Raw genomic sequence first — 24882 nt, 5'->3', positions numbered from 1 at the left:
GAGCTTCTCTCCTGAACATAAACACCTGATCACCAATTAAATAACCTGCTGAGACACCTGATCATGAATGAAACCACTTGCTGAGGTGATTGGTAGTAAGGAAAACCTGGAGTGCCTCGACCCTTCATGGCACATGTTTGCCCACCCCTGCCCTAGAGGCAACTATTTTTGGTTTCAAATCTGAGCAAATGCAGTCCCAGAAAATTCCGAATGTGACAAACAAGAAACTGGTGTTGTAAACAAGTCAATGCTGCTAAAAATAGAAACTTGCAGAGACAAAGATACTATTCTGACATGGTTTTGCACATAAGACTGACATGGTTTGCACGTAAGACTGGCATAGCATGTTTCAAGTACACACATATATGTCAGAAGGTGGGGGGGCATACCACATTCTGTCCACCCTGGTTGAAAAGGTGGGAGAGACATGTCCCCCCTATCCCCCACCAAATCGGGCCCATGCGTTTCATCCCAAATAGCAGACCAGGGAGCATTTTGAAGCTTCACAGTAACTTCTTGATCCATTTTGTGTCAATCTTGAACAAACTTGGTACACGCCGTAGTTTCCAGTCGTCATCGGCACCAGTTTTGAAATCGGGATGAAATTTTCAAGTTGTTGAAAAATTTCATCCCAATTCGCCAAATCTGTGTCATTACAAAGTCACTTCTGGGAGTTTGTAGTCTTAACAGCTTCAGTCATGTTTAAACATCTTTCTGTGGGGTAGTCCCAGTGAGTACAGCTTGCAACTTGTTTGACTGTGTTCCATTGGGGAAAAATCTGAAGCAAAAGCAACGTTTGTTCTGGTTCTGACTGAGGATACAGCCGGGTGCAGCTTTGCTTTCGTTTTCAAATGAACTGCTAGGTATGTGTATTATAAGCCAGCCAGTTGCCAGATCTGCCCTTTATAAGCCAGCCTGATACAAGGCATGCCGGAGTAAGTCGTTTCATTCCGTTTTTGCACTTTTTCTGGATCGTGGGGCATCCTTATAGAATGGTGTCCTGTGGAATAGGTTTGTAAATGGGTTACTCCTAGTGAGTACAGCTTTGATTGTGCTCAATCAGAGTAAAAAGAAAAACTTGAAGCAAAAGCAGTGTTTGTCGTGGTTCTTCCTGACAACACAGCCATAATCCTGGTTTTGCACTTTTTTCTGGATCGTAGGGGATTGGATTATTATGGTGTCTTGTGGAATACGGGTGTTAGCAAATTAGGAATTTCATATGAATCCCTGTAGACAGACAGACCCACAGACAGACAGACAGACAGACAGACAAACAGACATAGATAGATAGTCCAGAAGAATATGCACTATCAACTGTGTGCATATGATCAAAATTCCATTTTTAAGTGTATTTTTAGCACTTTTGATGCATACACTGGCATGCATTTGTACTCCACATCATTAATGTGTAATGTCTCTTTTTGGCTCCACTCTGAGTTGTGTTCCCATTGCTCTGTGGCGCAGCTGTGGAAGTGGAGATAATAGAGCATTATAATAATGAAAAACACCCCGTGGTGTGAGAGGAAATAGGAGCTTTCATAATCTGTCTGAGGCCTTGGCTTTGTTCGCTGGTCCATGGAGAGAGTGACATTAAAATTCTCATTAGTGACACACTGAGCTTCTGTAATGACTGAATACATATACAAATCATCTTGGACAAGAAACCTGGGACAACAACACCGACACGAGCTGAATGTGCTACCAAGTCCTCTGATAAGAATGTTTGCACTTGCTAAATTTAACAGTGTGAACACCTGATTACACTGTGGAAAGAAAATACATAAAATGCTGTGAAAGCCCATAATGTCCCTTAGCTTTAGGAGCCTTTCTGAGTGCTATACATTCTGTGTAGAAACAAAATGTATGACATATACTCGGGCTTCAGAAAAATATTGTTTTACTATCTCCCACCCGCCTGAACAAAGTATCACCAGGGGAAATATTTAAAAGCACTGATTGTCCACCCAGTGGAGCATTTTCCACTATAGCTCCAAGACCTTTTTGTCCAAACTAACCAAACTTGGTACATGGAAAATCCCAGTGGGATGAAAAATCACCATAGCAACAGTGACAACTTTTGCATGTTAATTAAGTCACAGGTCAGTGCATCTAAAATCACATGTTAACTTGAGATAGAGACAAAATTTTGGTATTACCTACAAGTGACTCCAAAGCATGTGATAAGTACCAGATGGTCTTACGCTTTAGGTTATGAGGTAATCCAGTGCAGAATTTTACAACTGGGTAAACGATATGTCAGTTCACACATCCTTGTGCATTTTACAACATGATATAGTAAAGAAAACCAATTGCAACAATTTGCTTTTCTTTCTCTGTTGTTCCTGCCCTGCATGAGGCAGAGAAGGTATTTGGAACAATGTAAGAGGTAATTTTTTGTAATCTTTATATTATAATGGCTTCGTAAAACAGTTGCATGTTCATTCCTTTTTTCATGAGCAGCTTTCAAAGTATGTTTATGATAGATTTAAATCTTGTTTATAATTGATCAGATGTGCTGAGCTGTATGCGCTGTGCGCACTGACGCAATGACTCACACTCACTTGCAGTGTTTTTTAATTATTTGTGCAATGTTCATATAAGTGGCTCATTATTCGAATAATCACTGAAATTTCTGACATCCATACATGGCTCATTATTCATTGCTTTATTATTTGATGGGACCAAAGCTTTACTGTAGATTCATGAATGCTAACATAGCATTTACTAGGCTCAAAAACACAGACGCTACTTCTAAATACACATACTCGTGTACAATGTCGGCAAAAAGCAATACATCGCAGTCAGTAGGCTATGCAAATATTTATTAGGCATTTAGTCATAGTTGAATGGTACCCAGATGATAAACTACATTCATAGCATGGAAATGGACTCCACTATGCGACCCCATGAGACTGCTAGAGGCTGGGAACAAAAGAAGAATTTCCCAGGAAAATTTAAAGGAAATAACAGACATATTTGATAACAACAGCAGCATCCAACGGGCCATGGAATTGTACAAATATACATCAGGAACTGCTGTAAAAGTCGACCGCTGCAAAATATACATTTTTGAAGCAAAAATAAATATTTATAAATATAAATACAAATTTGCTTCATCTGTAACCATCCAGGTCAAAGGATAGATAAGACTGCAGCAGCATAGTACATCAGAATTGTGTCCTGACTATTTGCTAGCTTATTTCTATTACATACTACAGCAACATTTGGGTGATAGGTTCCTAACCAACATGAGAACATACTGAGGATTTGGATGCAGGGACAGCATGACATTTTCATTTTAGTCATTATAATTTATAGCCTTGATTCTTCAAAAGATGTTTTTATTTGTAAACTCTGCCACTGTGACCTTTGAGCAAGAAACAAGTTGATCAAACACTGCTGAATGATCTTGAACATCAATACATTGTTAATTGATATGGTTGGTTAAGCACTAGCACTATGCTCTTTAAACTACAAGAAAGGAGCAATCCGAGATTTTTGACATCCACCAAGGGTTAATGAGGACTCAAAATAAAAGATATGTGATTCACATCGTGACTTTGCAATAATTGCATACTGATCCAGAATTGTCTGACTGAGCAAGATGTTGCAATCTGATATTTAATTCACAAGCTGAAACAAAACAACATCTTCCTGATCTTGGATTTACATCATGATGTCATATCTGTGAAGTAGCTTTGACATAATCCTTAAAGGTCTACAATGTGAAATACTGATCCAGAATCCAGATCTGGATCTAAATCACCTTCAAAATTTAATGGAGTCTTCCAAGGCCAGACACCAATGTGTGGTGAAAATTTGGTGAAAATCCATTGTCGTTTTGACGTAATCCTCAAAATCTGACAAAGTGAAGCATATAAATTTAAATCCTGATCCAGAATCTGGATCTGGATCACCTCCAAATTTCAGTGGAGTCTTCCATGGCCTAATATGTATCTGTGGTGTAAATGTGATGAGAATCTGTGAAGTAGTTTGACAGAATCTTTAAAAGCCTATATAAAGTGAAATCTTGATCCAAAATCCGTATCATCTTCAAAATTTAATGAAGTCTTCCATGGCCTAATATCTATCTGTGGTGAAAATTTTCTGTCAAAATATGTGTAATAGTTTTGACATAATCTTGCTAACAGACAGACAAACTGACAGAGAGACAAATAAATAAATAAACACCAATGATTTTATTACATCCTTGGGGGATGTAATTAGTTCAGTAACAGGAATATGACTTTGGGCTTCAATGGCATCTGAATTAACCAAAGCTCCTAAAGCATTAGTGATTTGAAAAGTGTATTTTTTTTTTTATTTAATACTGATTGACAGACAGTTAGTATGAAGAGAGAGGAGATAATAAAAAGTCTTTAAGCTGAAACATGTCGCCTGTGTGATATTATACATGAACCAAACATAACAAATGCAAATTTAATCTGCTGCCCTCATGCTTAAGTGTCATCCATGAAATCAAAATGCGTATTGCCTCCTGTTGTGCATTTCAGTATCAACACACTTAAAAGGTCAGTAATGATTGCGCTTTTAAACTGAGAACGTTTCAGCTGGCATGGGCATGATTGCTCGAGTGTGGGGGTGAAAGCTTGTAAAGTCTTTAGAGAGCTGTGAAGTACAGTCATATTTTTATTACCAGCTGAACTCATGACAGGCTGAAATGAAGAGGAAGCCAGTAGTAAAAACATTCATTTAAATTTGATTTTAAATAGAATTGCTACAAAAATACTCCCCACTTCTTAATTAAACCCCTAAAGTTCCCTTTATTCCCTTACCTCATGACTGTGTAAAACAAATTTTTACAGCACACATCTGACAATTAAAAGCAAGACAGGTGTTGACCTCAACTATGACAGGGTGAAAAAAGTGTTAAAATATAAATAAATGAACCAATCACAGTTTGAACTGAGGTGTATTTGTGTGTGTGAGAGAGAAATAACAGTTTACCTGCCTGTTCTGCTCTAAAAATCAAACTTTCTGTGAACGCTGCGATCAGTGCTCGAGCCTAGCTATGAATATCAATTCTGCTTTCATCGCTCTGACGCACCACCTGACACAAAGGCAAAACAGCTTTCTGTTTGTGTCAGCGTTTACCCGTGATGGCTGTGCAGCTCACAGGAGGGAGGCTCCTTCACCCAGAATCCTTATCTCAAGGACAGCGACAGACTGAGTGTTGCACATTATGAAAATGGAGAGAAATGGAGAGCTGCTCTCGACCAAACACCCATTTGTAATCTTCTGGCTACAAAACATCAGCCAGTGAAAACATGACAGAGAGGTATGAGAATAACTTCATGCAGTTATTGTATTGTCTTACCTACAATAAAGCCTTCCCACCTGCGTATACATTTAGTCACGCCCTTTGCAACACCAAGCAAGTTGAATGTGTTGCTTTAATTCATAAATCTGGGTTTTGTCTAATGGCTCTTGGGGGTTCAAAATATATCTAATTTGAACATTTGTCTCTCTGCTCTGCTCAGGATGCCACATATAGTCAAGGTCAGAACATGCTACTTGGTCACTGCATATAGACCCCAGGCCCATATTCTGAATTCTTAAATGAAACTGGTGAGTTTATCTCTAATTTGCCAACTCGTGTAGATAACATTCTGATTGCTGGTGACTTCAACATTCATGTGAACAAGCCTTCTGACCCCTCTGCAAATCATTCATGGACACTGTAGATGTATTAGTATGGCAGCAATGCATTCAGGATTCGACTCACAGTAGAGGAAATACCCTGGATTTGGTCCTCACTCATGGTATTACTGTCTCAAATATTGACATGTGTATTGCTTACATCAGTGGTTTCAGATCACTCACTTTACAGTATCATTGCCTTGTCCACTGGGATGAGACACTTATTATCTCACACGTCACATCTGTTCCTCAACTACAATTGAACTTGGAGCCAGACTGCCTTAGTGTCACTTTCAGGACATAATCATTCAGTAGATAGCCTTGTGGACAGGTTAAATTCAGTACTCACAAACACATTGGACATAATCTTTTCGACCCATTACTAACAAAACTGTTTAAGGACCTGTGGCCTGCACTTGGGCCAGTTGTATTGAAAATTATTAGCCTGTCATTAAGCTCAGGATCTGTTCATAAATGTTTTAAATCTGCAGTAATTAAACCAATACTTAAGAAATCTAATTGTGATGCCAGTCTAATGAAAAACTTTAGGCCAATATCAGAACTATCATTTTGCTCTAAAATTCTTGAAAAAGTGGTTTTACAGCAGATCATGGACCACCTTATTAACCTTTCTGATCCATTACAATCTGCATTTAGAATGCACAATTCCACAGAGACAGCTCTTATTAAAGTGGAAAATGACCTTCTGCTTGCAATGGATCAGACACTACTATGATTCTGCTACTGTTAGATGTTAGTGCTACATTTGATAGAGTGGATCATCGTATACTACTCAAAAGGTTGGGGAATCACTTTGGGATTGTTGGGAATGTCCTTGCATGGTTGAGATCCTACCTAAGCAGTTGTGCTCCCTGTGTCCTGTACAATAGCGTCACCTCAAACCTTGCTCCCATGAAATATGGGGTTCCACAGGGGTCCGTCATAAGACCCCCTGCTCTTCTCTCCTTATACAGCACCCTGTTGGCACATACTGTGATGCTATGGGGATGTTACGCTGATGATACTCAGTTTGACATGCCGATAATTGCTGGTAATCTCATGAATGTTGAGCAATTTCTTACTTTTAAATTCAGAGAAGACTGAAATGATATGAGATATAGACACCAGTTTGACCAGCTAAGGCTTGACCTAGACTCATATGTCATACATCACATTGACAAAATGTGGAACCTTGGGATGATTTTTTGATCCCACATTGTCTTTTGACCTACACATTCCAGAAATCATGAGGACTGCTTACTTTCATCTTCATTACATAGCAATGATTCATCCCATCTTGCATATGGCTGATGCAGAGACTCTGATCTATGCATTTGTCCCCTCTAGACTGGATTATTGCAGCATCCTATTCTCTTGCTTCCGGCAGTCCAGCATGAGGGGTTTCCAATTGGTTGAAAATGCTGCTGACAGAATTTTACAAATAGCCGAAAGTTTAATCACAATTCACTGATTTTGTTTTCCCTTCATTGGCATCCTGTCTCTTTCAGGTCTGATTTTAAGGTTTTGTTAATAACATAAAAGTTTTAATGGTCTTGTGCCTTCCTAACTAGCTGACTTTATTATACCTTATAAACTGACCCATGGTCTGCCTTCTCAGGACACAGGAGTACTATGTGTACCTAAATTTAAAAAAGTCGGCAGGCCACAGAGACTTCTCTTATCATGTGCGTGTCTTGCAGAATGATGTCTCTGCAGAGATAAAATAGTCAGATTCGAGATATACATCAAGTCCAGACTACAGCCACATCTATTCTCCTTGTATGGCTAGCATTCCTGTGTAGTATGGAATTATGTTTCCTCTTCTTTTAATTCATATTATTAGCAGTAGAACAGGTCCCAGCCTCAATACATTCTGGGTCTGTTAGAGAAACACAGGGCTAGCTGCTAGCAACCACTTTAGAAATCTCTTTGCTTCCCTGTACACAGTAAAATCACCAGTGTTAAATTAACACTGACAGTGAACATATGGTCCCACTCTGACCAGAGTAGGACCATATATACACTGGCAGTGCTAATTAAACAGTGTGTAAGTTTTACACTGGTGATTTTACTGTGTAGATTTACTGCTTGCAATCAAATGCCTTAGGTGCAATTATTTCCAGCTGACTGATTCTGCATTTTTCTCTCTGTCCAATGCACTGACAAGCACTTTAATGGATGCTGGCCCTGCACCCTAGGGTGCCGGACTGACCTCAGGACACCCTACCTATTCAACACCTGGAAACAGAGACTAAGCACCGAGATGGAAGGACTTTTTCTCCAACTAATGAGTTCTGGCTTGAGAACAGTGAGAGCCAACATTCCCGTGGCATCAGGAAGGCAAAAAAGGACTACACACAAAAGATAACGTCCCACTTCAAAGACAGGAAGGATGCACAGAGCCTATGGCGAGGCATTCAGGCCATCACTGACTACAAGCCAGCGCCACAGAGCTGCGAGAGCAATACCTCTCTGCTCAACAACCTAAACCGCTTCTTTGCACGCTTTGAAGCACTGAACACCACACAGCCAGAGAAGACCCCACCCCCTCCCCACAACCAGATCCTATGCCTCTCTGTCACCAGAGTGAAGAACACACTGGTGGCCATCAACACCCGCAAAGCAACAGGTCCGGACAACATCCCTGGTCGCGTGCTGAAGGACTGCGCAGAGGAGCTTAAGGATGTCTTCACAGACGTCTTTAACACTTCCCTGAAGCAAGCTGTTGTTCCATCATGCTTCAAAGCTGCCACCATCAATCCTGTGCCAAAAAAATCAGCTCCATCCTGCTTCAGTGACTGCCGTCCGGTGGCACTGACATCCATCATCATGAAGTGCATCGAACGGCTAATCATGTCACACATCAAATCCATCTTCCCCTCCACCCTAGACCCCTCCCAGTTCACATACAGAACCAAGCGATCTACAGAGGATGCAATCTGTTCAGCCCTGCACCCAGCCCTCACCCATCTGGACAAGAAGGACTCGTATGTGAAAATGCTGTTCATAGACTTCAGTTCAGCGTTCAACACCATAATACCTTAACAGCTCATCTGCAAATTGGACAAGCTGGGGCTCAGCACTTCCCTTTGCAACTGGCTGTTGGACTTCCTCACCCAGAGGCCACAAGCAGTCTGTGTTGGCAACAACACCTCGAGCAGCATTGTATTGAACACAGGGGCTCCCCAAGGCTGCGTGCTCAGTCCACTGCACTTCACATTACTGACACATGACTGCACAACACCCCACAGCACAAACCACATAGTGAAGTTTGTGGATGACAACTCTGGAGGGGCTCATCACCAAGGGTGATGAGACTCACTCCAGGGAAGAGGTCAACCTCCTGATCACCTGGTGCAGAAACAACAACCTCCTGCTGAATATCAGCAAGACCAAGGAGATTGTTGTTGACTTCCAGAAAGGTCACACCCAACACCTGCCATTGACCATCGCGGGTGCTGCTGAGGAGAGAGTGAGCAGCACCAAATTCCTGGGGGTGCACATCAGTGAGGACCTGTCCTGGACCACCAACACTGCATCACTGGCAAAGAAGGGTTAGCGGCGTCTCTATTTCCTGCACAAACTCAAGCGGGCAAGTGCTCCACCAACCATCATGAGCACTTTCTACAGTGGCACCATTGAGAGCATCCTTTCCAGTTGCATCACTGTGTGGGGCGGAAGCTGCACTGACTACAACAGGAAAGCCCTGCAGCGCATAGTGAATGCAGCTGGAAAGATCACTGGTGCCCCACTCCCCTCTCTGCAAGACATATATGCCACCCACCTCACCTGCAAAGCGACCACAAGTGTGGGTGTGTGTGTATAAAATCTGTTGTCCATGACTAATGCCCTGCACTGTTTCACTTTATCACCAGCACACCACTTGCACAGTGTCTTCACAAAAATCTGCTGCTGCTACAAATACTGAATGGTTTACATGACTGCCAAACGCTACACTGTAAATGTTTGTGCACTTTACTGTCCTTATTGTTGAAATGTCTTGTCCTGTCCACCGAGGGAAGGTGAGAAACGAAATTTTGATTCCTTGTATGTCTAGTACATGTGAAAAATTGACAAAGCCGACTTTGACTTTGACTAATTGGAAACAGGTGAGTGCCATGATTGGGTATAAAAGGTGAATCCCCAAAAGGCTCAGCCATTCACAAGAAAGATGGGGTGAGGATCACCACTTTGTGAATAACTGCATGAAAAAATAGTCCAACAGTTTAACCCCTTAACGCCTGAATTTATATAGCTGTATATAAAAAAATGTTTTGTGTGTGTTTTTGCCTTTAAGTAGATGGTAAATAATGTTGAGATTATTAATTTCACTTTTGCACAAAAACTAGATAGTAATATTGGGTATTCTGGTAATGACTTTATGTTATAATGTTATAATAATAATGATGGTATGTTGCAAATTTGCGACAACAGGCATACAGGTCAATTTGGTAAGTTGCATATTTGAGTCAGAGATTGTAGCATATATGCGACGATGGGCGTTAAGGGGTTAAGAACAATGTTTCTCAATGTTCAGTTGCAAGGAATTTAGGGATTCCATCATCTACAGTCCATAACATAATCAGGAGATTCAGAGAATCTGGAGAACTTCCTACATGTAAGCGGCAAGGCCGAAAACCAACACTGAATGCCCGTGATCTTCAATTCAATTTCAATTTATTTTCATTTATATAGCGCCAAATCACAACAGCGTTGCCTCAAAGCGCTTCACACAGGTAAGGTCTAACCTTACCAACCCCCAGAGCAACAGTGGTAAGGAAAAACTCCCTCTGAGGAAGAAACCTCAAGCAGACCAGACTCAAAGGGGTGACCCTCTGCTTGGGCCATGCTACAAAACATAAATTACAGAACAATTCACAGAACAATTCACAGGCAGATATACAAGAAATGCTATTGGCGCACAGGACAGGAGGATCGCCAACACGAACACAACTCCCATCTCTGGATGGAGCTGCACCTTAAACAGAGAGAAAAAACAGAATCAGGCATCAGAAAGACAAGAAATACTGTATAATTTGTCAGCATTAAACAACAAGAAAAACAGAGAAATACTAAGGTGATTGCCGGCCACTAGCCCTAAACTTCACTAAAAGACCCAGAATTTAGGTAAAGTTGAGGTCGCGGCCCACTCCAATTACTAATAAAATGAATTAAAAGAGTAAAAAGCTTAAAACAAAACTGTACCAGTATGCTAGCCATATGAAAGGGAAAATAAGTGCGTCTTAAGTCTGGACTTGAAAGTCTCCACAGAATCTGACTGTTTTATTGACGCAGGGAGATCATTCCACAGAACAGGGGCACGATAAGAGAAAGCTTTGTGACCCGCAGACTTCTTATTCACCTTAGGGACACAAAGTAGTCCTGCACCCTGAGAACGTAAAGTCCGGACCGGTACGTAAGGTTTAATTAGGTCAGCTAGGTAGGAGGGTGCCAGCCATGAATAATTTTATAGGTTAGTAGCAGAACCTTAAAATCTGATCTCACTGGGACAGGAAGCCAGTGAAGGGATGCCAAAATGGATGTAATGTGGTCGAACTTTCTGCTTCATGTCAAAAGTCTGGCTGCAGCATTTTGAACCAATTGGAGACCCCTAATGCTAGACTGCGGTAAACCAGAAAATAGAACATTGCAGTAGTCCAATCTAGAAGAGATAAATGCATGGATCAGGGTCTCAGCATCAGCCATAGACAGGATGGGACGAATCTTCGCTGTATTTCACAGGTGGAAGAAAGCAGTCCTAGTAATATTTCTAATATGGAGGCCAAAGGACAACGAAGGATCAAAAATTACCCCAAGGTTCCTCACTTTGTCAGTGTGATGTATGACACACGAGCCGAGGCTGAGCGTTAACTGGTCAAATTGATGCCGATGTCTCACTGGACCAAGAACCATCATTTCAGTCTTATCAGAGTTTAAAAGTAGGAAGTTTCTAGACATCCAACTTCTCACTGCTGCAAGGCAATGTTCTAAGGATTTTATGTGAACGAGATTACCAGCAGTTATTGGCATGTATAACTGAGTATCATCTGCATAGCAGTGACAGGTAATCCCAAAACGCCGCAATATGTGCCCAAGGGGTGCTATATAAAGGGAGAAAAGCAGGGGGCCTAAGACAGACCCCTGTGGAACCCCAAATTTCATGTCACTAAGGTTAGAGGTAGTGTTACAGTACAAAACACAGTGAGAACAACTGGTCAAGTATGACGTCAGCCATGCAAGGGCACTCCCAGTAATCCCAAAATGATTTTCCACCTATCAAGTAGAATATGATGATCCATGGTATCAAATGCAGCACTGAGATCTAACAGCAACAGAACCGTAGTGGTGTCTGAATCCATTGTAAGCAGAAGATCATTCACCACTTTAGTGAGAGCCGTCTCTGTGGAATGATATTTTCTAAAAGCAGACTGCAGTGGCTCAAAGAGATTATTCTCAGTAAGATAGTCCACAAGCTTCCGTGACACCACTTTTTCCAGAATTTTAGAGAAAAATGATAGATTTGATATCGGCCAATAGTTTGTCAATACACTAGGGTCAAGATTAGGTTTCTTAAGTAATGTTTTAATCACTGCAGATTTGAAACATTTAGGAACAGATCCAGAAGTTAAAGAAAGATTAATAATTTCCAGTACAGTCGGCCCAAGAGTGGGCCACAGGTCCTTAAACAGTTTTGTTGGTATAGGATCAAATAAACAGCTTGTGCTTTTTGTTGACATTACGAGGGACGAAGGAGGTACACCCAGGACAGGCTGCCAGTCTATTGCAGGGCTACATCCAGACACACAAATGCATGCACATTTCCAGTCACACCTTCAGTCAGTTTAAAGTTTCCAGTTCACCTAATAATGCAGCAGATAACAGAATATTTGCAGATGAATCCTTCAAATCTGGTTACAAGCACCAAAGTTTGACTGTGTATACCTTTTGGTACATATTTTAGAAGAATAATATCAGCCATTTGAATTTCCAATAGGGGGCCAAGTAGGGGTCAATTGAAGAACTGCATAGGGGTCAAAAAATGTTCCAATCGTATTGAAAGCTATACCACATTATGTGTTTGATCACAAAGATTCCAAAAAGGTATAGTTTGGGCTATCTGTGACTGAATGTTCTGGAGTTATGGGGTAAAAACAGCAAGCATGGCGATAAAGGTTACTTTCAGTTTGTACAGGGGTCAAAAGTTAAAGTTGCCCCAATTATGGTAAAACATGATGCAAATTATTGGTTGAGTTAGTAGGATTTTAAAAAGGAATAGTTTGCACCATGTGTCATGCTTAGTTATCATGTTACGGGGTAACATATGTCAGATGTCATAGAATCCAGTGGACGTCGACATTGTTTGACCTTTACTTTGGAGACCAAACATTCAACACAGTCAGAACTTCCATTTGTTAATCCTATTAGTTCAACAAATAATTTGCACCATGTTTTACCAAAACTGGAGCAACTTTAACTTTTGATCCCTGTACAAACTGAAACTGACCTTTGTCACCATTCTTGCTGTTTTTACCCCATAACTCCAGAACATTCAGTTATAGATAGTCCAAACTATACCGTTTTGGAATCATTGTCATCAGATACATAATGTGGTATCACTTTCAATATGATTTGAACATTTTTTTAATTTTGACCCTTTGCAATTCTTCAGTTGACCCCTACTTGGCCCCCTATTGAAAATTCAAATGGCTAAAGTTATTTTTCTACAATATGTACCAAAAGGTATACACAGTCAAATTTTGGTGCTTGTAACCGGATTTGGACGATTCTTACATTTTTCTGCTGTACTATATAATGTGCATGTCTGAAATGAGAGGAAGGTGGAGCTCCTGGAGGTACCCCACGCAAACACAGACTGATGCAAACTCCACATAGAAAGGACTAGATGCAGCAGTGTTAACCACTAAGCCAATGTGCTATCCATAGTTTAACACAGGGGTGGGCAATCATGTGCCATGAAGGGCAGAAGCACTGCAGGTTTTCCTTGCTAACAATCATCTCAGCAGGTGATTTCATTAATGTTCAGGTGTTTCAGCAGGTGATTTCATTGACAACCAGGTGTTTATGTTCAAGGGAGAAGCTCATCAGCAACCCACCTGCTGAGGTGATTGGTTGCAAGGAAAACATGCAGTGTCTCAGCCCTCGATGCCCACCCCTGGTTTAACACAATATTTGATCAACTATTCTAAATGAACTAAACTGATTCCTTTACATCCATTTCTAAAGATATTTTGAGTAATGTAATGTGAGTAATCTGAGGTTCTAATAATTCTGACCACTACTTTAAGGCACAGTCACACGGTACTTAATGAAGGGCAACGAAGCCCAAACGAAACAAGAAATCTGGACTTTCGCTGACTTTTGATGGCATTGTTTAACCTTCGCGTAGTTTTATTCCTGCAGCTGACGCTTTGTCAGGATTTTTAAACTGTTGAAAAATTTGAATGAATGTCACCAAAAACCTCAACTCATCCCTATTTCGTTTTGCTGTAGCTCTTGATGTTTTTTTTTATCGTTTAGTTTTTGTAACGTTTGCTTTTAATTTGCCTTTGTTCAACCAGCTGAATGTTTTCACACAGTACAACAGCTGGTTTGTGGGTACTTTTCTGCAGTGAAGCTGGTGTGTGTGGTGTGGGGCTTCTGCCGCTGCATGTGATGTGGCGATCAACAGTGGACATTCGCATGTGAACAGCTTTGATCCAAAGAGGTGTGACATATAAAAACAGAAACCCCAGTGTGATTACAAACGGCTACATTCTTCTTTGGAATGTTTGAGTCTCAAAATCATGTATGAGGCAGTCCTTCTGTGCCCCTCTTTCTGAGGCATCTTAAAATGAGGCATCTTATGAATGTTGAACAAGCGCTTCAGTTTTTTTTGTTTTTTTTTTAACTGGAGCAAAATTAAGCACGCAGCATGTCGTCACAGAGTGAGGATTCTGACGATGAAGGAGATGCTCCCTCTTTTGTTCTGGACAAGGAACCAGAGCAGGTGGTGGATCCACCGACGTGCACACAGATCTCCACAGTGGGTCAGATCACGTGCTTCTGTTCGCAGCTGAGCTCTGTCCAAGCGCTGAGTCCTGGAACGCAGAGATGCAGACACACACTGCTCCAGTGGCTCCAGGCGTGTTTCGTTTAAAGCGTGGAGATCAGTGTTAGCTTCGGTTTCGTTTTGTTCCTCTTTTGTTCATTTTGCACTCTTGATGCACGGCTATTTGGTGATGAGAAAAGTCAATATCTCATTCGTCCACCCTTTCTCGATGTATTGTGACTTTGTGTTTTTTTTTTCCCCTTCGTTCAGGAATCGTTGTTGCTGTGTGACTGGGCTGTAACATACACTAAAAATGTATGTGTTTGAGAGATATGGGAGATCTTTGAGACGGATGATGCCTACACTGATCTGTTTTCATTGTTGTTTTCTTTTTCTTTGCTTCACCAATGAGGATTTTTCCAGCAAAGCAGGCCCTCTGGCATTCGCCTGCCTGAGTGGACAGAAGACTTATCTAAAATTTATCTAGACACTAGCAGCTGCCAGAGGACCTAGAACTCAAATAGAAGATTGGATTAGTGTGGAAATAGCCTAAGCCTGGCCTGTGGTGTTCTTCTCTGGTAAATTAGTGCAATTTCTCTGCTAGGCAGAGACAGTTCAAAACACAAAAGACATTTTGGCAAACAAGACAAGTCAATTTAAACACATCTCCTGATAGACCTCAGGTTACAGTCACATTGGGGAAGTAATAAGCCCAAGTTTAATTAAGTGCAGAATTTTCTAAATTAACATGATGCATTAAACTCGAACAGTAATTGTCATAAGCAAACACTGAGTTTTGTATTGAATCGGATATGATAGCTAGTTCGTCAATTATATGTGAACAATTATGTGAAGGGAATATATATTTACTATGTAGTGCTGTACACCTGGCAGAAAAAAAGTCACCATCATATCAACAACATTGTGCACACATCACACAACTTAATTAGAACCAACATTTCATAATACAGTCCTATAAGAAACACATCTGGGATTACAAGTATTTGTTGTATAGAGAGTTTTCATGTAACGTATCGGACACGTGATTTTGGGCCCCACGGCCATTATTGTGGCCGTTGTGATACACTATGTGCATTTTGCGAACAATTCCAGAAGCTTCGGCAATGGTTAACTTTTGTGCTGTCATCAGTTGTTCAAACAGAAGTGATAAAAATGAGGCAGGTCGCTCATTTTACAAGCTGCCAGCAGTTATTGTGCATCAAGCAGTGGAGTGTTACAAGCTTTCTAAGCGAAGCAGAGAGACCTGGCTCAGCAGAATAGGCAGAGCAGATCTGAAGGAAGCTTTAATATGGACAGAACCAAGCAGACCGCCCGTAAATCCACCGGAGGAAAAGCTCAGAGGAAACGGCTCGCTTCCAGCGCGTGGTGAGACAAATCGCTCAGGACTTCAAGACCGACCTCCGCTTTGCAGGAGGTCAGCGAGGCTTACCTGGTCGGCAGCTTGCAGATCAGCAGCTCAATGGATTTCTGGTAGCGGCGGATCTCTCTCAGTGCCACAGTGCCGCGCCTATAACGGTGAGGCTTCTTCACACCGACAGTAGCTGGAGCGCTCTTCCAGGTGGCTTTGGTAGCAAGCTGCTTCCTCTGAGCTTTTCCTCCAGTGGATTTACAGGCGGTCTGCTTGGTTCTGTCCATTTTAAGCTTAAGCTGTGAAACTGCCGGCCATTTTGTTACATCGCCATTAAATTCACTATCTGGAATAACATACGGATCCACTGAACCAACTGCTACACATCGATCACAATAAACGGTTTTATCTCGAGTGTTTAACGACTCGTAATAAGCTTTCATTCTCTCTATTTTCTTTCACGCGCCAGCCGCATAGTAATCCACGATGGAGATGGTAACTAATTGGTCACATGATTGAAAACCATTTATAGGTATGAAGTTAGAAAGAAAGTTCTAAATTAACTAAACTTAATAGTAGTTAAGTAGTTAAGTAAAGTTAGATAGTTAAACAAAGGTGGTTCAGTTGTTGAATTAATGAATTTACACTGACCTTCAGAGAAAGGTCTTCACAGAAAGAAGTGAAATTCCACCTACGACTATAACTAAAATCATCATTGAGATGGCCAGGCAACACCCCAGAGGATAAGTGACACTTTTCTTCTTTTTTTTGTGTTGCTAAGATATGACTTCATTTCATCTTTGGTATCTTTTCCACCTGTTCAGCCACCTGGCTGTGGCAATGAATGCTTTAAAAGTTCAAACAGCAATAGAGATAACACAATTAAGTTTTGTTTGAAGATCTGTGAAAATTTTCATGAAGATTGGACAGAATGTACAACCTGTGAAAGATTTTTAGAGATTTTCTAAAAAATGCAATATGACAGAGAATCTGGTATTGCGGAAATAGATATCAAAGGGTATCCAACTTTAGCTGCTTACTGAAAAGGACGCATGCATAAATAACTTTCCTAATTTGACCCATTTGTGGCACAAAAGTGAAAGTGACACAAATCTTGGTGAAAAGAATGAGAGGACTGTTCCCAGCTGGTGTACCCATATTCACAACTCTTTACCAAACAGTTGTAGTGCTGAAATGAAATGAGACAAAGAAAGACACATGGACAACTGGATCACAATTCTCTACACTCGTTGCAGTGCATCAGCCACTGGAGGATGATAATGATCTAATTTGTATGTGCATGTGCACACAAATAAGTATGATTTAGACTGCTCCACTTAAATATATTGCAAAGGTTTTAGCCAACCTATTGTAGGTTACCATAAGTACTATTCATTCTCACATTAATGCTAAATGAAACATAATAGAGGTTTTTTTTTTAAAATGAGAGTGCTAAAACAACAGAGATCTCAATGTTCCCACTGGGCTCTCATTATCTGCTGTGACTCTAGGTCTTCAATATTAACAAGAAGCATTCTGCAGGACCATTCACTCTGCCAGCACTGCTTATTTTTGGACTGAACAGACATGGACAGGAGGAAGGGAACTGGATATATTGAACTATTTGAGGAAATAAAGAGCAGACAAGCCAAGAAGGGAAACAGGACAAGTGTCCACAAGTACAAACAGCCAAAACATACTATTTATGCATATATTAATATATAAAACTTAATAGGGCAAAGTAAGGTAAAGGCACCTTTGAGCAGTAAGGGAGATGTGACACATCTCCAATCACACCATTTAAATAAGTTTCTGGGAGACAAATCTAAGATTGGGACAACTAGTTGTAATATTCAACTAGGAGTAGCTGGTATCAAACAATTAAACAAAACTTTTTCTGGTCGATTGGAAGGGCAATTCAGATTTCCCTGCACAGCTGTTGAAAACGGAGACAAAGAACTGTTGCAGAGGTTGTTTCACTAAGAACAGAGATCAACATCCACGAGCCAGCGCTCCCTTCACTTGATGGCTTTGAATAAATATCTTGCATCTTGATGTATCATAAACATGGTTTCCATGTAAGTCAGTGTGTTATTGCAGTGTATTCAGCTTTGAGCTCCTTAAATATTTTGTTTGTGTGTTTGTTTGCTTTTAATAAATTACTCAATTTGGAGTCTCACTGCTCAGTATTACTTCATTGTCATGTTTAGTCATACACAAGCCAACTAGTTGACAACTTGTTCATGGTACCAGTGTTATGGTCGGTGACTAGTTGACTAATAATCTTCATTCCTTGTCCCAACCCTAAAAAAAGCTCCTTGTGATCGTTATGAGGTAAGTATTAATTAGAATCAACAAAACATGAATTCAATGTTTCTATATTGTGGGCTTAGAACCATGAAACACCAGAAAGGGAGACCTAACTGTCATGTTTTCAAACATATTGCTACATAAATACATAGCCTACGTCTTGTGTATTGACACCGTGTGTGCTGTGAGACAGGCTATTAGGTGTGTGAAACCGCTGATCAATCTGGATGAAAATGTCACAGCAAATAAATCAATCGTACTTTCACATGTGGACACCGCACACACTCCTGAAGAAAGAAGAAAGAAAGAAAGAAAGAAAGAAAGAAAGAAAGAAAGAAAGACCTGAACATTTGAAAGAGTAAATTTACTCATTTGAAAAATGCCATTGCCGCACATTATGTTCCAATCTATTTGATGCGCATGTAAAAATTGGACTCCTGTGCTTAACGGTCCTACCTTTTGTCTGATCTCTTCCTCCATTTTCACTGGAGAGCCCAGCTCAGCAACCTGTTTAACTCCTTCGCTGGCAAGGCCGCCGTACTCCCACAGAACATAATCCTTAGAATGGGACGCACCAATGATTGCTGACCAGTGATTTGCACGACCTGCAGAAATAAAAATTATTTTCAGTCAAAAACATCTTATCTGTGTCAACAGTGCATCTTAGCATCATTGAATTTACTCCTCTCTCTCCCTCTCTGTTTCACAATAGTATCCAAGTAATTGTAACTGTTGAACTTATTCCAATAACATTTTAGTGCCAGTACCCAAGTTCCACAGAGAATGAGTCCCAGCGAGAATTGTGATTTGCTGAATTCCTGTCAAGTGTTTCTAAGATATTAATGATTATGACAAACAACTAATATAACCAAGGCTCCATTAGCTGTCTTAAACTTATTTATACAGTTAGCATGGAACCAAAAGTTAGGGGAGGTGATGGTGTAGTGGTTAAGCATTGGGCTTGAGACCAGAGGATCCTCAGTTCAAATCCCAGCCTGACTGGAAAAGTACTAAGAGCCCTTGGTCAAGGTCCTTAATCCCCTAGTTGCTCCCAGTGTGTAGTGAGCACCTTGTATGACAACACCCTCACATCAGGGTGAATGCGAGGCATTAGTGTGTAAAGTGCTTAGAGCGTCTGATGCAGATGGAAAAGCGCTATATAAACGCAGTCCATTTAAAAGTACTGAAGACTGATTCATCCAACTATTACTGGATCCTGTCTAATTGCTCATGATAAATGGGGAACATCATTGCTTGGGTTACTGAATTATTGAAAACATAATTTTGGATGCCAGTAGATTAACTGTATGACAGGTCTGAACCACTCATAAATTGTATTTGCATCAATGTAAAAACTCCAAATACGCTACATTAAAAATGGGTGAATGCAAGAAATTCTCTTAAATCACTTGTACACACCACTTAAAAACAAATCACAAGTATGAGTGGTTCTTGCATGTGACCTGTTGACTATTGAAAATGTTGTATTTTTTCACCCTGTATTTTATTTGTGAGTCAGAAAGCACATACACCATGACTATAAAAGGTACAGATAAGGCTTTTTTTAAAGGGCATTTGTGAATAACAACTAAAGCTAAAAGTGGTGGTCATCAGAAAACTGTGATTTTATCAGCTCAGGTCACTGAGCCGATTTTAGCAATTCATTATAGAACTGTAATTGAATAGCAACTCTTGTGTGGGTTCATTTATACTCAACAAAAATATAAATGCAACACTTTTGGTTTTGCTCCCATTTTGTATGAGATGAACTCAAAGATCTAAAACTTTTTCCACATACACAATATCACCATTTCCCTCAAATATTGTTCACAAACCAGTCGAAATCTGTGATAGTGAGCACTTCTCCTTTGCTGAGATAATCCATCCCACCTCACAGGTGTGCCATACCAAGATGCTGATTAGACACCATGATTAGTGCACAGGTGTGCCTTAGACTGCCCACAATAAAAGGCCACTCTGAAAGGTGCAGTTTTGTTTTATTGGGGGGGGGGATACCAGCAGTATCTGGTGTGACCACCATTTGCCTCATGCAGTGCAACACATCTCCTTCGCATCATCCGTGAAGAGAACACCTCTCCAACGTGCCAAATGCCAGCAAATGTGAGCATTTGCCCACTCAAGTCGGTTACGATGACGAACTGGAGTCAGGTCGAGACCCTGATGAGGACAACGCGCATGCAGATGAGCTTCCCTGAGACGGTTTCTGACAGTTTGTGCAGAAATTCTTTGGTTATGCAAACCGATTGTTCCAGCAGCTGTCCGAGTGGCTGGTCTCAGACGATCTTGGAGGTGAACATGCTGGATGTGGAGGTCCTGGGCTGGTGTGGTTACACGTGGTCTGCGGTTGTAAGGCTGGTTGGATGTACTGACAAATTCTCTGAAATGCCTTTGGAGACGGCTTATGGTAGAGAAATGAACATTCAATACACGAGCAACAGCTCTGGTTGACATTCCTGCTGTCAGCATGCCAATTGCACGCTCCCTCAAATCTTGCGACATCTGTGGCATTGTGCTGTGTGATAAAACTGCACCTTTCAGAGTGGCCTTTTATTGTGGGCAGTCTAAGGCACACCTGTGCACTAATCATGGTGTCTAATCAGCATCTTGGTATGGCACACCTGTGAGGTGGGATGGATTATCTCAGCAAAGGAGAAGTGCTCACTATCACAGATTTAGACTGGTTTGTGAACAATATTTGAGGGAAATGGTGATATTGTGTATGTGGAAAAAGTTTTAGATCTTTGAGTTCATCTCATACAAAATGGGAGCAAAACCAAAAGTGTTGCATTTATATTGTTGTTGAGAATAGGTTGAGACTGTTTTGGCCCCAAGACCTCCAGTCATTTTCTTTACCAGATAAAACTGCGAGTGGGGAGCGCCAGCGGTCCTGAGGGAAAATTCTGAGGGAACCAGCTTCTAGATGTTTCGATTATTCTTTCGCCTGTATACCCAGGTCGGATGACGGATTTGCATATCAGAACCACTGCGGGTCTCCACCAGAGTTTCCTCTGGCTTCGCCCTGCCCAGGCATAGTTCACCATCTTTGTGTGGATTTTAGCATGGAAGGTTCCTGGTTCCAACCCCACCCTTGCCACATTTGTCCATGCAATGTGGAGTTGTGTCAGAAAAGGCATCTGATGTAAAACTTGTGCCAATCCACCTCAATTTTGCGGTGGCGACCCGCAGTGAAAACAAGGGGGCAGCCGAAGGGGCTTACTTTACTGCATGTGTTTCTTTCTTTTCTCTTTTTGTGGCTTTGTTCTTCCTTAACTCAGGAGGTGAATGCAGTGTTTTTAATAGTCTTAGCTGATGAAGTGATTGACATTAACAGAGTGACAGCAGAAATCTGCTGCCAGTCTCAGTGTGCAGGCCTGTAAAACCATACAGAATGCTGTGGCTGTTTCTTCAAAGCCTGGCTAATGTGGCTAAATATGTCAAAGTTAATTTTCTGGAGTTACTTTGATTAGAATGCCTAAAAGCTCTTACATTTCCAGTTCCACTTGCTGGTCTCTCTTTCAGTTTGATAGTTTGGGTTCGTACAGTGTCTTAGTGTGTGGAACAGGAAATGTATGTTTTCCAGATTGGTTTTAAAGGTAGGCTGAGACATGTATGTGCCATTGACATTGGTTTTTACTTTTAAAGAGTGCGATTTTCACACCATTGTCTGAACAATTCATTTATTTTCTCTTGTGAAAATTTTTCTCTACCAGTTGATCATTTTATGAACTCTCAAAGTACTTTCTGCATTAAACCTTAAAGAATACTGCAGGAAAATGCAATAATTATGAATGTTAATCATTAATTGTTGTTATGACACTGTTTTAGATTATTCTATATTAAAGGGCTGGTCAGAATTGCTGATTTTAAATACATCATTTAAAATATGTCCAGAAATGCATGCAACATACAGGCCAATACTGGACCAATACCAATCCAAATATTGGACTGACACACTCTTACTTGTAGTTAAAATAATTACTACAGAGGATGTTTCAAGTGATAACATGCAAAAATCACCTTTCTTGCATCCAGTCAATTTAGAGAGCACATCAAACACACAGACAGTATATATCCTGGACAAACACTCTGTGACATCACCCATAGGTTTTCTATAGAGACCTGGAAGACTTGTGTTGAAGCTTAAAATTTGATGCTCCAGGCTTTGTCATGTTGGCAGGGCTTACACTGCCTACATCATGACCAGCACATGCATATTTAGATAAAGAGGTGCAGTGTGGATGAGGCTTTGCAGGATTTGGGCAGGTTGAATGAAGCAACACACACCTCCATCTTCAAGTCTGTATATAATTCAAAGCAAGCAAACCAAAGAATCCATTTGTTGAGGAAAATCAATTCCTTTGGATTCAGTAGAAATATCTTATGTACCTTTTATCAAACTTTTATTGAGAGTGTTTTTACATTTTCTTTTATATGCTGGTTTTACAGTCCATCTGTGAAAAACAAGAAGTGTCTGAATGACATCATCAGGGTGTGCTCTAAAATTACTGGTGTCCAACTTATGGACCTATGCTCTCTTTGGAAATCACAGGTGGTCCAGAACATGCACAAAATATTATCACAATTTGATCATGTACTTGGCAGTGAATTTGTATCCATGCCATCAGGTCAGCGGTATTATGTGCCGATTTGGAAAACAAATTGTTATGCAAATGATTTTATTGTTTTGGCCATAAGGTTGATAAATGCATAAGTGTAGAGATGAATTGGGAATGATTTTGCATATTGCTCTGCTGTGCTGTCACTGGTTGCGATTATTGCTGATTTGATGATGCTTGATTGAGGATGCCAGTGGTTGTTCATTAATTTCCTTATCTCTTTTATTGTACAGTATTTATTCTGTAATTATGGACGGGCTGACTGTAAATGAATCGACCTTCTGGGACTAATAAAATGATCTGAATCTGAATTTAATGTAACAACTTCACTTTGGATCAGGTATTTATTAAATCATGTTTTCGGGTACTCTGCAGTGGTTCTCATAATGGTTTTGCTTTGGCGTGGGCATTAAAAATTATGACCTGCTTAATTCCTCAGTAACCATGAGGAATCTGAGGAGACTAAGATCCTTTGGAGCGAGCAGGCCTCTGTTTAAGACCTTCTATTACTCTGTGTAGCCTCAGCTCTCCTCTATGCTGTCGTCTGTTGGGCCCCGGGCAGCACAGAAAGAGACTGAACAAGCTGGTCAGGAAGTCCAGCTCTGTCCTGGGCTGTCCTCTGGACTCTCTGGAGGAGGTGGCTGAGAGGAGGGTGTTAACCAAGTTCAAATCCATCATGAACAACTCCTCTCACCCTCTGCACCGGACTGTAGTGGAGCTGACCAGCTCGTTCAGTGACAGACTGAGGCACCCTCAGTGCAAGAAGGAACGATATCGCAGGTCATTCCTCCCTGCTGCTGTCAGACTGTACAATAACACTGTGAAATAACCACATGCAATAATATGTCCACAAATCATGTGCAATATTAATATGTCCACAAATCATGTGCAATAACAACTTGTTTACAAATCCCAGCACTAATGTCACCTTACCACATCTAAACTCCATTTCACATATTGTAAAGAAGATGCTCCTATCTCCTTTTCAATCCCAATCATATATATATATATATATATATATATATATATATATATATATATATATATATATATATATATATATATATATATATATATATATATATATATATATATATATGACTCAACAAAAATATAAACGCAACACTTTTGGTTTTGCTCCCATTTTGTATGAGATGAACTCAAAGATCTAAAACCTTTTCCACATACACAATATCACCATTTCCCTCAAATATTGTTCACAAACCAGTCTAAATCTGTGATAGTGAGCACTTCTCTTTTGCTGAGATAATCCATCCCACCTCACAGGTGTGCCATATCAAGATGCTGATTAGACACCATGATTAGTGCACAGGTGTGCCTTAGACTGCCCACAGTAAAAGGCCACTCTGAAAGGTGCAGTTTTATCACACAGCACAATGCCACAGATGTCGCAAGATTTGAGGGAGCGTGTAATTGGCATGCTGACAGCAGGAATGTCAACCAGAGCTGTTGCTCGTGTATTGAATGTTCATTTCTCTACCATAAGCCGTCTCCAAAGGCGTTTCAGAGAATTTGGCAGTACATCCAACCTGCCTCACAACCGCAGACCACGTATAACCACACCAGCCCAGGACCTCCACATCAAACATGTTCACCTCCAAGATCGTCTGAGACCAGCCACTTGGACAGCTGCTGAAACAATCGGTTTGCATAACCAAAGAATTTCTGCACAAACTGTCAGAAACCGTCTCAGGGAAGCTCATCTGCATGCTCGTCGTCCTCATCGGGGTCTCGACCTGACTCCAGTTCGATACCGTGACAAGATCCTGAGGCCCATTGTTGTGCCATACATCCAAGAACATCACCTCATGTTGCAGCAGGATAATGCACGGCCC

General features: G+C 40.8%; 1 protein-coding gene across 1 annotated transcript in view; it reads right to left on the bottom strand.

Annotated features, from left to right (window-relative positions):
• The window catches only part of spon1a (spondin 1a), a 374574-nt gene that overhangs the window by 219388 nt on the left and 130304 nt on the right, over window positions 1-24882 (bottom strand). Inside the window, exon 6 of the mRNA XM_034188854.1 lies at window positions 18846-18994. Coding sequence (XP_034044745.1) covers window positions 18846-18994 — 149 coding nt within the window. The remainder of the gene's footprint in view (window positions 1-18845; window positions 18995-24882) is intronic.

Source organism: Thalassophryne amazonica, chromosome 2 (genome assembly GCF_902500255.1).
Source record: "Thalassophryne amazonica chromosome 2, fThaAma1.1, whole genome shotgun sequence".
NCBI lineage: Eukaryota > Metazoa > Chordata > Actinopteri > Batrachoidiformes > Batrachoididae > Thalassophryne > Thalassophryne amazonica.
Note: the sequence above shows the minus strand (reverse complement) of the source record. Positions and strands in the feature narration are given on the sequence as shown.